This window comes from Danio rerio, chromosome 10, assembly GCF_049306965.1.
Source record: "Danio rerio strain Tuebingen ecotype United States chromosome 10, GRCz12tu, whole genome shotgun sequence".
Classification (NCBI taxonomy): Eukaryota; Metazoa; Chordata; class Actinopteri; order Cypriniformes; family Danionidae; genus Danio; species Danio rerio.
Genome location: NC_133185.1, coordinates 27,642,040 through 27,655,207, shown reverse-complemented (window position 1 = coordinate 27,655,207; position 13,168 = coordinate 27,642,040). Strand labels below are relative to the sequence as shown.

At 40.9% G+C, this 13,168-nt stretch overlaps 1 protein-coding gene across 12 annotated transcripts in view; it reads right to left on the bottom strand.

Moving 5' to 3' along the window:
• Window positions 1–13,168, bottom strand: part of kdm6bb (lysine (K)-specific demethylase 6B, b) — a 139,510-nt gene that overhangs the window by 5,532 nt on the left and 120,810 nt on the right. For all 12 annotated transcript variants that reach the window (XM_068223805.2, XM_073914083.1, NM_001030178.2 and 9 more), the window contains 14 exons: window positions 12,776–12,971; window positions 12,457–12,669; window positions 12,120–12,254; window positions 10,659–11,012; window positions 7,881–10,417; window positions 7,040–7,166; window positions 6,788–6,893; window positions 4,570–4,775; window positions 4,266–4,372; window positions 4,071–4,139; window positions 3,807–3,955; window positions 3,266–3,380; window positions 2,962–3,149; window positions 70–211 (listed from right to left, as the gene is read on the bottom strand). In XM_068223805.2, the coding sequence (XP_068079906.1) occupies window positions 70–211; window positions 2,962–3,149; window positions 3,266–3,380; window positions 3,807–3,955; window positions 4,071–4,139; window positions 4,266–4,372; window positions 4,570–4,775; window positions 6,788–6,893; window positions 7,040–7,166; window positions 7,881–10,417; window positions 10,659–11,012; window positions 12,120–12,254; window positions 12,457–12,669; window positions 12,776–12,971 (4,644 nt within the window). The remainder of the gene's footprint in view (window positions 1–69; window positions 212–2,961; window positions 3,150–3,265; window positions 3,381–3,806; window positions 3,956–4,070; window positions 4,140–4,265; window positions 4,373–4,569; window positions 4,776–6,787; window positions 6,894–7,039; window positions 7,167–7,880; window positions 10,418–10,658; window positions 11,013–12,119; window positions 12,255–12,456; window positions 12,670–12,775; window positions 12,972–13,168) is intronic.

Below are 13,168 nucleotides of genomic sequence, written 5' to 3'. Positions count from 1 at the left end.
GAGGAGCTGGAATGCCATAGTACAGTAAAATAGGTGTCGAAAACTTGAATACCTCAACACTGCACTCACTTGATCATCTTGAATGTGTTTGGGTCTGTGATTTTGATTGTGCGGGCAACGTTCCAGGACACGTGAATCATAGGGACGATTGATTTGACCTTCTTGACCTCGTTCCATTCAAAGCGCTCAAGAGCTAGCTGGTATTGATAGGCTGGGAAGAAATAATGAACACAACATCATGTACACTCACAAAACACTTTACTAGGTACACCTTACTAGCACCAGTTCGGATCATTAGGAAACCCGATAGTGGAAAAGTGTCTACAGATTCAACAAAGTACCAATTCTTCAGAGATTTTCATCAAAAATGACAGATTTCTGAGCTAAAAAAATCCATGATGCAACTCGATCATTCCAGCACATTCCAAAACTGCCTTATTGGATTGAGATTTGGTGACTGTGAGGATATTTGAGTATGCTAGCTAGGTTTGGATCTCTCTCTGTAAATGGGCATTTTGCAGGAAATTACCTAATTTAGAAAAAAATTGTTTATTTGGATTTTGGTGCAGTTATGTGAATCTTGGGAGATGGAAACACATGTTAAATTAACTGACGTAGTGAACATTTCACCCACTTGACTCCATCATGTTTGCCTTGTTTACTATAGGTTACTAGGTTATAGGAATGATTCACCGTGAGCTGGTTGAAAATCATGTCACGATTCAAACCGTTACACTTGTTGAATGAATCGTGATACCTGTTTTGAACAGTGGGGGCGCTGTGTACAGGCGCAAATACGCTTTACCTGCACATGAGTGGCGAGGAAGAGGTGGGGCGGCAAACAAACAGCCATTGGCTGTGTTAAAAACCGCCTACTAATCAGTAGGTACTGCATTTGACTTTAAGTGTACAACTCGGTTGTTAGAAAAGTACGTTCTATACAGTATGAATGTGAGCTACTACATCTACCATTTTGTCATGGTCATGTGACCTACTCTCGTTGGTTTATACCCATTCATGAATTCTCTCGCGGGGCATCCCAGGACAGCACAGCGTGCATGGGATGCGCACTACAGAATCTCGCTAGAAGTAGGAGGTCATCCGGGTACTTCTCACATACTGATTTTCGAATTCTATGAATTTGGACATACTACTCGGCTCGCATACTGTTTTTAGCGAACTATATAGTATTGAAAGTATGCGATTTCGGACGCAGCCAAACTGCAAATACTGCAAACATACGTTTACTTACACTAACAGAACAGCGAATATGATGCACATAAACCATCAGCACCGTGAAAACCTACTGTCACAGATGTCTATACATAAAAATTTATTAATAGACCAAACCACGCTGACCGGAGGATTAGCAGCTCTGTTTGCTCTGATGCGTGCTACGGTGATCACACGCATCCGTGTTTTCATAGCGAAAGTGTGAAGAAGTTTTTTAGACTGAAAGATAAAGTTGTGTTGTTACCAGTCTATGTCAGTTACAGAACCATGTATTAGATTGTTCCTTTTTTACTCACTGTTTTTCAATATAGTTTATGCATATTTTTATAGTTTGCTTATTATATATTATAATTAATTTTATGCCAGTGGCCAGTCCCCTGGAGCAGAGGGCCTATTGACTAACTCTTTACACCCTGCTCACCCTGATCTCATTTCCCCCCAAAGTTTTGGTTTATTTTTTAGAGTCTCCTTAAGTTTTTATTTACTTTTTTATTTGGATTTTGTTTTAAAATTCCAATGTAGTTATTGCAGAAAAGATTTTATTTGGTAAAAAAAAAGGTGCAGCATTTGTGGAAAAATGAAAGGGCTCTTGTTCACATTAAATTAGTCTCAAATAAAATCGTGAGTCAGGGGAATCTTTACATCCCTACTAGGTTATAAGCTATCAAAATGTTAGAGCGGCTGACTGTAGTATTGGTATACCAATACTACATTTGACTGTAATTGACTGTAATTGACTGTAGTATACCAATACTACAGTCAGCTGCTCTAACATTCTGATGTAAATGCACCTCATTCACATTTAAAATCGTTTGCAAACTTTCAAAAGATTTGCTTCATGTTAAGATGAAAACCCCCTGACTGTCATGTTCAGCAAACCAGCTTGAGCAGATTTGAGGTTTGTGACATAGTGTGTTATCCTGCTCGAAGTAGACATTCTACGATTGGTTCACGGGTGATAAATGGTCAGGGCTAGGAAACTATCAACAATACACTATCAACAATAATGTGCCAAAACACTATCCACCCACACTATTACATCAACAGCACCAGTATGAACCATTGATACAATGGATCCATGCTGTTACTGTTTACACTAAATTTTGAATCTACCATTGAAATTTGCATTAGAGATTGAGACTCTTCAGTCAGGCAAGCTGTTTACAGTCTTTTGTGGGCCAAAGCAAATTACAACCTCATTTTTCTTTACTTAGCCAATAGGAGTGGCACCTGGTGCACTCATCTGAGATTCAAGAGTTGATGCTTCAAGAGTTGATGTGTTTTGTCCAGAGATTCTACTTTTCTGCAGAACACAGTTGTAACACAGTTTTAGACCTATTCTCCTCTGTTATCAAAATGCCATTTATTACACAAAACTGCTGCTCATTTGACAATCTCTTTTTCAGTCCTTGAAAGTTCATTCAGTTCATTCTGTGTAAACCCTAGAGATGGACATCTACCATATGCGTGAAAAATTCAAGTAAATGAGCAGTTTCTGAAATACTCAGACAAGCCAGTTTGGCAGCAAAAACCATGTTCACAGTCACTTAAATCACTCCCTTCCCCATTCTAATGCTCAGTTTGAACTTCTGCGTGTCTAAATGCAGTAAGTATCTACCATGTGATTGGCTGATTAGATATTTGCATTAACAAACTGGTGAACCTAATTAGGTGTCTGGTAAAATGTAAAGAATTAATGTCTTTGGCGCCCCCTATTGTCAGACTTACCATTTAAAGGGCCCACATTCCAGGCGATGTTGTTGCACCAGCCCACAGCCTGGACCCAGTGCACAGTGCCAGCGTTGATCCACACCAGGTCACCTGGCCTCTGAATGAAGCGGTACACAGGGATGTTGGAACGGTAAAGGTCCTCCAGAACCGGCCACCATGACCCTGTCAGATAGTCCACGCCATGCCTAACACACAGAGGCAGCTTTAAATTTGAGCACTTTTATCATAAATAAATTTATCTAAAATAATGTAATAAGTCTTGAAAAAAGGCTGAAATAGTTTGATCTGATCTAAAACATACTTTTCACAGAAGTCACTGATGGCTTTCCAGTAGTGTTCATGGACAGCAAACCATTCACAGTCACCAGGGCCAATATTGATATTCACTGAACAGAAGTTATTATTTTCCTGATGTCCTAGAGAGAGAAAGTCATATTTGTTAGATTTTATTGTATTTTTATTTTAAAAATCTAGACCACAATTAACAAATAATGAATATATCCAAATAAAACCAGTCCTATTTTGATCAGGTACAGTTCAATTTGAACAAAAGAATACAGTTGAAGTTAGAATTATTAAACCCCTTTGAATTTTTTTCTTTTTTAAGTATTTATCAAATGATGTTTAACAGCAAGGAAATTTTCACAGTATGTCTGATAATATTTTTTTCTGGAGAAAGTTTATTTGTTTCATTTTTGGCTAGAATAAAAGCAGTTTTTAATAAAAAAAAAAAATCTCCATAAGGTAAATAATGTAATCCCGTCTTATTTGAAATCTAAATAAGTTAGTGGGAGTTAGAGAAGTTTTAAATACATTAAAATATTTTGTGTGTGTGGACTGACCTGGTGTGCGGCTGCCAGGGACCTTCATATAAAGCTGAACAGTGTTCATGCCCAGTATAGTGTGGCCAACATGACTCAGCATGTTTGCGGTGGAGGACACACGCATGAACGCAGGCAACTTCAACAGCTCCTGCAACTGCGCCTTCCACCTGAAGACAAACACACTCAGTCCTTTACTCACACCAGGACAACTAACAGTAGCATTGATACTTTTTTTTACTGAATTTCCCTGTCCAGTACTATTTATCAACAAACATTTCTCACCGTTTTGGGTCAGATAAGTCAATGTTGGTTCCAAATTTAATAATTTTCCCAACAGCTTTCTGCTTTGAGCTGTAAAAAAGAGAGTACATTTTCACAAATATAATTTCTTACATTTAAAAAAAAATCTACTAAAGAATAAAAATGAAAATCTGAAAAAAAAATCTTAAATTTGAATGATCTATGATGTTTTTTAACCTGGTTGTGGTTGAAGTTGTCCCAATGTTGTTTTGTGAGTTGGATTTTGCCTCATTTTTTTCCTTTGATTTGTCTTCCTCATCTTCATCTTCACTGTCTTTCTCTTCCTAAAATATAAACAGGTAACTGACTTTAATTATGATTATTTTTTGGTATGTATACATTTGTTTGATTGTGACTTCATTGGATCAGACAGTTCTTACACTGAATATGTCCCTACCATAGACAGTGACTGCATTTAACACATTTAACAAATAGTGTTGTTTCTTATTCCACTACAGCACTCTTTGTAACACTTTCTTACTTGTAGGCTCTCCTGGAAACTGGATGCTTGATACTGTGCGTATTTAGCAATGGTGGTGTGAGATCTGCTACTTTCGCAGGGCCAAGTCTGGGCGGATCCTGAATGGTTCCAGTTCTCATCTGCAGGCTGCTGCACCTGGGTCCTCACCTCCACTGCATGCTCAGAGTTGGCTTCCACCAGAGATTTTGTGGAGAACAAACCCAGATCTGTCCAGAAAGGCAAAAAAATCATAGTCAAATAAGATCCCTCATAATTGTTAATAATGTTCGTTTCTAATATGATAAAACATGCCCTGTATTATTCCAGAACAACAACTGCTGGAAAGACAATATATTATCTTATTGAGTGATGAGTATACTTTATGGCTATATTCAAATTGGGAATTTTCAGTACATGTCTTTTAGGCTTACAGGGTTCGATAAAGAAACTGAAATGTCAGGTTTTAGACCACAATTTTTCATTATTATGCTGTCTTTTGGGCCAATACTTCATCAATTTGTCTTGGGGTAACAGATACAAGTCCTGCACGTTGGAGTGCCTAGGGATTGCCATAATATGGCAGCCCAAACCATCATTGATCCACCCCCATGCTTCACTTTGGGCATGTAAGAGTCTGGGTGGTGTGCTTCTTTGGGGCTTCTTCACATTGCAACTCTCCCAGATGTGGGAAAGACAGGGAAGGTGGGCTCATCAGAGAACAATACATGTTTCTCATTGTCTATAGCACAAGATTTTTGCTGTGCACCATTGAAACTGACATTTGGCATTGGCATGAGTGACAAAAGGTTACGTCATAGCAGCCTGTGGACCATGTGGAGTTCCCGACGAACAGTTTTGGTGGAAACAGAAGAGCTGAGGTGCACATTTAATTCTGCAGTGAGTTGGGCAGCTGTTGTTTTATGTTTTTTGGATACAATCCAGGTAAGTACCCAGAAATTCCTTTCAGACAGCTTCCTTTTGCGTCCACAGTTACTCCTGTTGGATGTGGTTTGTCCTTTTTCGTGGTATGCTGACATTACTCTGGATATTGTGGCACTTGATAAATCACAAGACTTGCTGTCTTGGTCACAGATTCACTGGCGAGACATGCACCAACAATTTGTCCTCTTTTGAACTCTGATGTGTCACCCATAATCTTGTGTGCATTGCAATATTTTAAGCAAAACTGCTAATTAAACTTTCACACTCTGCTTTTAATCAAAAAAGGCTGGCCACCAGGCTGGTCAAAGCTAGCCATGAAACCTTGAATGCTAAATTGGGCAGGGGTTTGGCAGCTATATCACCCTGTAGCCTAAGACCGGTTACTCACTTAGTTTAAGCAGGGCTGAGCCTGGTCAGTACCTGGATGGGAAAGCACATGGGAACACTAGGTTGCTGTTGGAAGTGGTGTTAGTGAGACCAGCAGAGGGAGCTCAGCCTGCAATCTGTGTGAGTCTTAACACCCCAGTACTGTAAAGGAGAGCCAGTGAGCACAGTCTTCTGGATGAGATGTTAAACTAAGGTCCTGGCTCTCTGTGGTCATTAAAAATCCCATGGAACTTCTCATAAAGAGTAGGGGTGTAACCCCGGGGTTCTGGCCAAATTACCTCTAATGGCCTTTACTGATTATGTCCTCCCAATCATTCACATCCACTGAATTGGCTCTATCACTATCTACCCACTCCACCAAAAGCTGGTGTGTGGTGAGCACACGCACTGGCGCCGTTGTCCTGTGGCTGCCGACACATCATCCAAGTGGATGCTTCACCCTGGTGATGCTGTGGAGAGACCCCCTTCATGATTGAAAAGCTCATTGGGTGTATGGCCATACACGATAAATGCTCTATATAAATACTTACTTAAGTTACATTGTCCAACCCCTGTAGACTAGGTTAATAGGTCAATAGTTTCAACAAGTAAAATCATGATTTTGTACACAAAACCATACACTGATTGTGATTAGCTTGTATGCAGGGCCACACTTTTCATTTTTTATTAATTAATGTACCCTTGGTGAGTATGAGATAATCAAAAACTCTAACCTCTTAGAAATTGTACTGACCCATTTTTGTAGTCAGTAGTCTTCATTATTTAATTCTGCTGTTTGCTTAAATGTTTCCAAAACAGCTGTTTGCTATGATGGTGACTGATAAGTTGCTGTCTGAAAGTCCTTCCTGCTTTCCTCTAACTGTTCTTAGACTGTAAATAACTGTGTGTTTGTGAGATTGTGTTTTCTCACTGAGACGGAGGGATCCAGCCAGTCCTCTGATTACAGTAACTGCATTTTTAGAGTCCGTGCAGAACTGCAGGAGCACGGGAGAGAAAGCATCCCTTTTACTCTCCAGCTAAAAATACAAATACATACAGTCAGAACAGCACCTATGGCACAATCAAACAGACAACTTATTGCTTGTTTTGCTCAGATGAACATACTAATTTATCCACATTTGTAAAAAGAGCATACAGTAGGAATGAATGGGCCTGAACTCACATAAATGCTTGGTGTAGGAGGGTTCAGTTTATCTCTGGGAATTGGGGTCCTGCATGACAGGTCAGGTTTCACTGAAAGCGACGGGAGCAGGTATGATTCACGAAACTTGTTCTTGATGTCTGCCCCTCTGTCACAGAAATAGAGATGGTGTTTGTGTTAATGTGGAGGAAAGTAAATGGTGAAAAGCTAGTTTCTGCTGGTTAAATCTGCTGTAGTGCTGGTAATTTGCTGGTATACAGAAGTTGGCCCTTTTCCACCAACACATTTTGAGTGCTGATTCAGAGCCTGAGCCTAGATCCAAATTGGTTCTTTGTCCTTTGACACCATAGCACACATTCTCTGAATCAGGAAAAGTTTTAAGTACCATATTTGAAATAGCAACAGCACAAAATGGGCTGATGTAGGTTTACAAAATTAACATTAATAGAAATTGACTGTTAATGTTATGTTTGTAATTGACGCTTCCACGTTTGTGTTTCGGGAAGATTAGACATATGCAGTGACATCAGACATGGCTCTATGGTGGCTTTTAGAATGTGGAACAGCAGAAGGCTTGCCAGATGAACCAGCTCAAAACCAGCAAAAACACTAGCTCTGAATTAGCACATATGTTTTTTGCTGGTGGAATAACACTGACAATACTGATATTGGGGACTCACATCTAAGCCTCTCAAGACGGTCCAATAATGCAAATGTACCACTAGCAAAAAACCCACAACTGCTTTTAAGATATGGTTCAGGACCATTTAATGTCAATCCAAATGATTAAACCTTTTAGCTATTTAGCCTTAGTGAACACCACTTATAAATAAAACAATTAGAATCAGTTGAGGTCACTCACTTGCAAGCTCGTATGACCTCGGCTGCATTGTTTCTGATGTTGATGGCATCAAGTGGAATGCTTTTCTCCTCAATCTCTGAGGCTCTGAAAGTCTGCCGACCTCTGCTCTCAATCTTGACCAAACAGATCTTTAGTTCTTTTAAGGGAATTTTAGAGAGCTCGTGTTGATTTCGGAGATTTACCCGCTCCAGCATTGGTGGTCTGGTGAAGAGAGTCATAGTACTAGAGGATTGCAGGTTAGTTGTGCAAGATGTACATCCTGTAGCGGATGAATCAGCCTTAATAGCGTCTTCTTTTATGGCATCTTTTTTAACATCTGTCTCTTTTTCTCTCTTAATTTTATGAGATTCGGTTTTTCCAACTTTGATTTCAATTTGTTGGTTTTCTGGGACAACTTGTTTGGTCCTGATTTCCACCAATTGCTTCTGTGCATCTTCAGAAGACAAAGAAGAAGAATTTGTCTCAGCCTTATCTTTCATTATGTCCTTTTTATTCTCTCCTCTGTCACCTTTTTTATGATGTTTTGCTTTAATGCTTCTACCAACACAAGTTTCAGGTTCTTCTTCTTTCATGGTCCTAATCGCTTTTCTTGGAGTCTTCAACTGATCTTTCTGTCTGTCTCCTTCATTTTCTCTCTGATCAGACTTGGATCCACTGACTTTCATGACCTTTGACACTGGGCTGGAGTTTTGATTGAGCAGTAGTTCACAGCTGTGTACAAGTTTAGCTTGAACAGTGGCTGGAGACATCACAGATTCTTTCTCTTCCAGTGATGTGCTGGCTGGGTCTTTAGTTGGTTCGGCTAATTTTACCTCCATTTGTTCATCCATCTTCTGTACCTTAGTTTCCTCTCCTTTTACTTCTATTTTGTCCTCTTTTGCCCCAGTTTTCATTATTTCTTCTTCTGTTTCACTTTCTTTGTCCTTGTCTGTGGGCTGGATCAGCGAATGTATAACCTGATCTGGAATCTCTGTGGTTGGGGATGAGGCAGGTGGACTCTGCTGGTCTGGTGGGTGGATCTCAGGACCCAAGGACAGAGATGAGGAGTATTTGACCCCAACTAAAGCACTAGGGGGTGGCCGACCAAATGGCCCACCCCTATAAGTATATCTATGGCTGGCCATTGCTGAGGATGGAGATTTGAATGTGTCCATTTGGTGCAAATGTGGTTTGTTGGTCTCAGAACTTCCTGATGCATCAGGACTACCATCTTTTTGCTCCCCATCTGTCTTTTCTTCATCCTCCTCCTCAGTGTCCATTGCTTTAGAGGACTCAGGAAGTCCATACAACTTGGCCAGGTCACTGTGGCAATAATCAACCCCAGTGCTGATTTCAATTGCTTCTCTAAGTGGAGATGAGTGTGTGGGACTAGGTTGAAGCACTGGCCTTCTCAACACTCCAATCATATCTTCTTCTTTCACATCCTCATCATCATCACCCAAGTCTAAAACAGGAGAACCCTGCCAGCTTAAAACAGGTGGGCTTGTAGGTGGGTCCAACCTTAGGAGTTCCTCGCTATAGGTGCAGTGAGCCGGTAGGAGGTCTGGAGCAGTATGCAACCCTGGGACAACCTCCTTGCATCTGATGGGTTCTTCTTCAGAGACATGTGTATTAAGAAGAGAGGGATTGGATCCACTAACATCATGGGTTCCTACACTGTCATCATCGCTAGTGTCTACATGGTCAGGCTCAGAATCTGACTTTTCATCAACCTCCAAGACTTTAGTATTGATTTCAAGGGTTGATTGGCATGGAGAACAATGGTTATTGTTGACAGGAGATTTACAAGGTAGGATGAACCCTGAGGTATGTTGAGAGAACTCGTTCTCTTCCTCTATGTAACTGAGATGAAGTGGATCAGCCAGCAGGTCATCCAAGAGAGGATCAGAATCACTGGGATACAAAGTTCCCAAATTAGGAGATGCTGTTTTTGAAATGGATGTCTCACTTTTTCTGTCTCCTTGTTTTCTTTCCTCTTTTGCTCTTTTTTTAACCTGCCCTAACTTTCTCCCACTTTTATGTATGGTTTTCTTATCATGGCCTTTTCTTCCTTCCCTCGTCTTTTTCTTTTTCCTTTCTTCTATTTTTTTCTCTATCCGTTCCTTTGTGTCTTCTGTCAGTTCTCCTTCCTCCTTTTTCTGCTTCCTCCTCAAACGCTCCTTGTGCCTCTTCTTGGCCTGAATGTGTTTCAAGAGTTCAGAGTCCAGCTTGCTGAGGGCACTCTTGTGGGTGGATTTTAATTTATTCTGGTGTTTAGAGTGCCTGCTTTTCTTCATTTCTGACCTCTGTGCCCTCTGACCTCTTTCTGAGGTTTGAGTGGTAGGCTCAGAAGGAGAGTCTGAGTCTTTCTGGTCATGTTTCTTTAACCCAGTCTCTGGGTTCCTCCATTCAGTACAATCTCTGACTCTACCCTCAGCACTGTTGTATGGTTGGATAGGACTTCGTTGACGGCTAATGTGTTTGGATCCGCTTGATCGTTTTCTGTCCCCACCCACAGACTGATGGGAGTCCAGTTCATAGGTTGTACGGCCCATCTCCTGTAGAGAAACAAATGACCAAATATGTCACAAGTCTAAACTAATACGAAAAGAACACCCTAATATATGCAATTTGCTTTTTGATTGGTTCATATTCTGACTTTGCAAGTCTTTTGACTTTCCATTGCTAAGTCTTAGAGAATTTCTGGCCAAGAACGCCCACATAGACTGTCTGTGAGTTGAATGTCTGACATACAGTAACACAGAAAGAATAAATTGCTTTATTCTTTCATTCACTCACGCTGTTACTGTGTTTTCCAGAGCGGTTCTGCGTTTTCCAGCCATGCTGTGCTGTGTTGGATCTGGGTTGAGGTACTGAGGTGGCTGGGCTGCTGGAGGGGCCGGTGTGCCTCTGTGGTGGAGGGAGCTGGTGCTGCTGACTGTAAGGCACAGTGAGGTTTGCTGGTGATGGGCAATCCCAGCCCCCTTTTGCCCCGCGGGGAGGGGAGTCTGGATGATCATGGACCGGATGATGGGCGGGCCCTTGTTTGGTGAGTTTCCTGTTGTGGAGGCCCTGGTTTGGGACACTGCTGGGTGGTGATGAGTGGGAATATGGTCTATAGGTGTGATCTCTTGTGACTGAATGACTGGACTCCTTTTAGGAAAAAGGATCAAGAGTGTTACAAAGAATTACATATATTAAGAGCAAATTTCACAATCTTAAAGGAACACTACACTTTTTTTTGGAAATAAGTGAATTTTCTCAAAAGTTCAATAGTTTTACCATTTTTTTAATCCATTCAGACAATCTCCAGTTCTAGCGGGAACATTGTTAGCTTAGCTTAGCTTAGCATAGATCATTGAATCGGATTAAACCAGTGTTTCTCAACCACGTTTCTGGAGGACAACCAACTCTGCACATTTTCGATTTCTCATTAACCCAGGGGTGCCTAAACTTGGCCCTGAAGGGCCAGTGTCCTGCAAAGTTTAGTTCCAACCCCAATCAGACACACTTGAGCTAGCTAATCAAGCTGTTTCTTTTCAGTAACATCCTTGCTGGTGTGTTAAGGGAAGTTGGAGCTAAAATCTGCAGGACACCAGCCCTCCAGGACCGAGTTTGGACACCCCTGACTTAACCAAGTACACCTGATTCAGAATATCAGCTCGTTAGCAGAGACTGAAAGACCTGTAATGGGTGTGACAGAGAAAGGAGACATCCAAAACATGCAGTGTTACTTGGCCTCCAGGAACGTGGTTGAGAAACACTGGATTAAACCGTTAGTATCTTGCTCAAAAAATGTTAAAAATGATTGTAATATTTAAAACTTCTCTAGTTACATTGTGTACTAAGACTGATGGAAAAAGGTTCTATTTTCTAATCCAATATGCAGCCATGCTACATCAGCAAAGTTCCTTGATTTTTACGCCACAGTTATTACACCATGTTTAGATTTGTCATTGGTCTTGGTACAAAATAAAACTACAGAAAGCTCAAGGTTTAAATTTGTAAATAATCTAAACTCTAAAATGCTAATGGTCTAATCCAATTCAATGATCTATGCTAATAAAAGTGCTCCTATAGAACTCAACTATAGAACTCTATGGGAGTTGTACAACGAGCTTGTTTCCAAAAAAAGTGGTGCATTCCTTTAATTCACATATCTTTTTATAAAATAATAAAAATTTCTAGAGCAGCTACTATCTTTCAGACAAATAGAGAAAATCGACTGTACTAAAAACACAACTGAAAGCCCTGGCCAACCTGAAAGCGGGAGGGGGAGGACCTCTTCTCAGACAGGCTCCAGGACATTGAGCTTTTGTATGCTGGGCTCCAGGGACGAGGTGGATGAGATGGAGGTGGACGGTTGATGAAATATTTGTCTCTAGGGTGGAAATTCTGCAGAATTGATCGAGAGTTAAGCATTGCATGTTACATCAGATTGTTCTCATTCTGAACAGCAGAGGGTGCTTAAAGACAACTGGGCCCTTAATAGTGTTCTGACCAAATGCCTGACTGACATTTAGCTTTACAAACAGACCCTTGTAACTGCAAATACTAATAGTCTTTCCACATTAATTAAAAAAAGAACATGACTGACCTGGTGTGAGTTGATGCTCCTACTCCTCTTGCTAGGACAGTCATCTCGTGAAGGGGACGGTTCACGGAGGGGTTGTGAGAGATTGTGAGGAGGTACTGGACGTTTGAGAGAGGGCCCTTGGAAAGACCTGGATTGAGCTGAATGTGTCCACTTCTCTCCCTGGGTCTGTGGGGGGCGCCCAGTGGAACGCTGCTGCTGGTGCGGACCCCCATACTAAGACAGGAAATAACATCAAGTCACTCAGGAAATGAAGAGTCTTTCATTTATTATTTGCTCATCTCTGATAACACTGTGACTATACACATATAGAGTCTCTCACCCTGTGTGGCTGGTTGCCATGATTGTTACTGCTAGAGAGGTGTCCTTCATACCCTGAGCTGTAGTTTAGGGTAGAGCGTTCTGGGTTGTGGTGCTGGTTCTGGGTTGGTCCACAGCTCCTAGGAACCCTCTGCTCCTTTCCATTGCCTCGGTCTCTGGGGTGAGCATGGAGTCTGTCCCTGCTGAAACCTGGAGGTCTGTGCATGAATGAAGAGGAATATAAATCAGGAATGCCACAGATTTGCATATAGCATGTACATAAATATAAATACAAATTTAGTTTGTCAGTTCAAAGTGCTTGGTAAACATGAATTAAAACTTTTGTATTAAACACATACAGCACTGTGTAAAAGTATTGAGCTACAGCTAGCTTTGTTTATTTTGTGTATAAAAG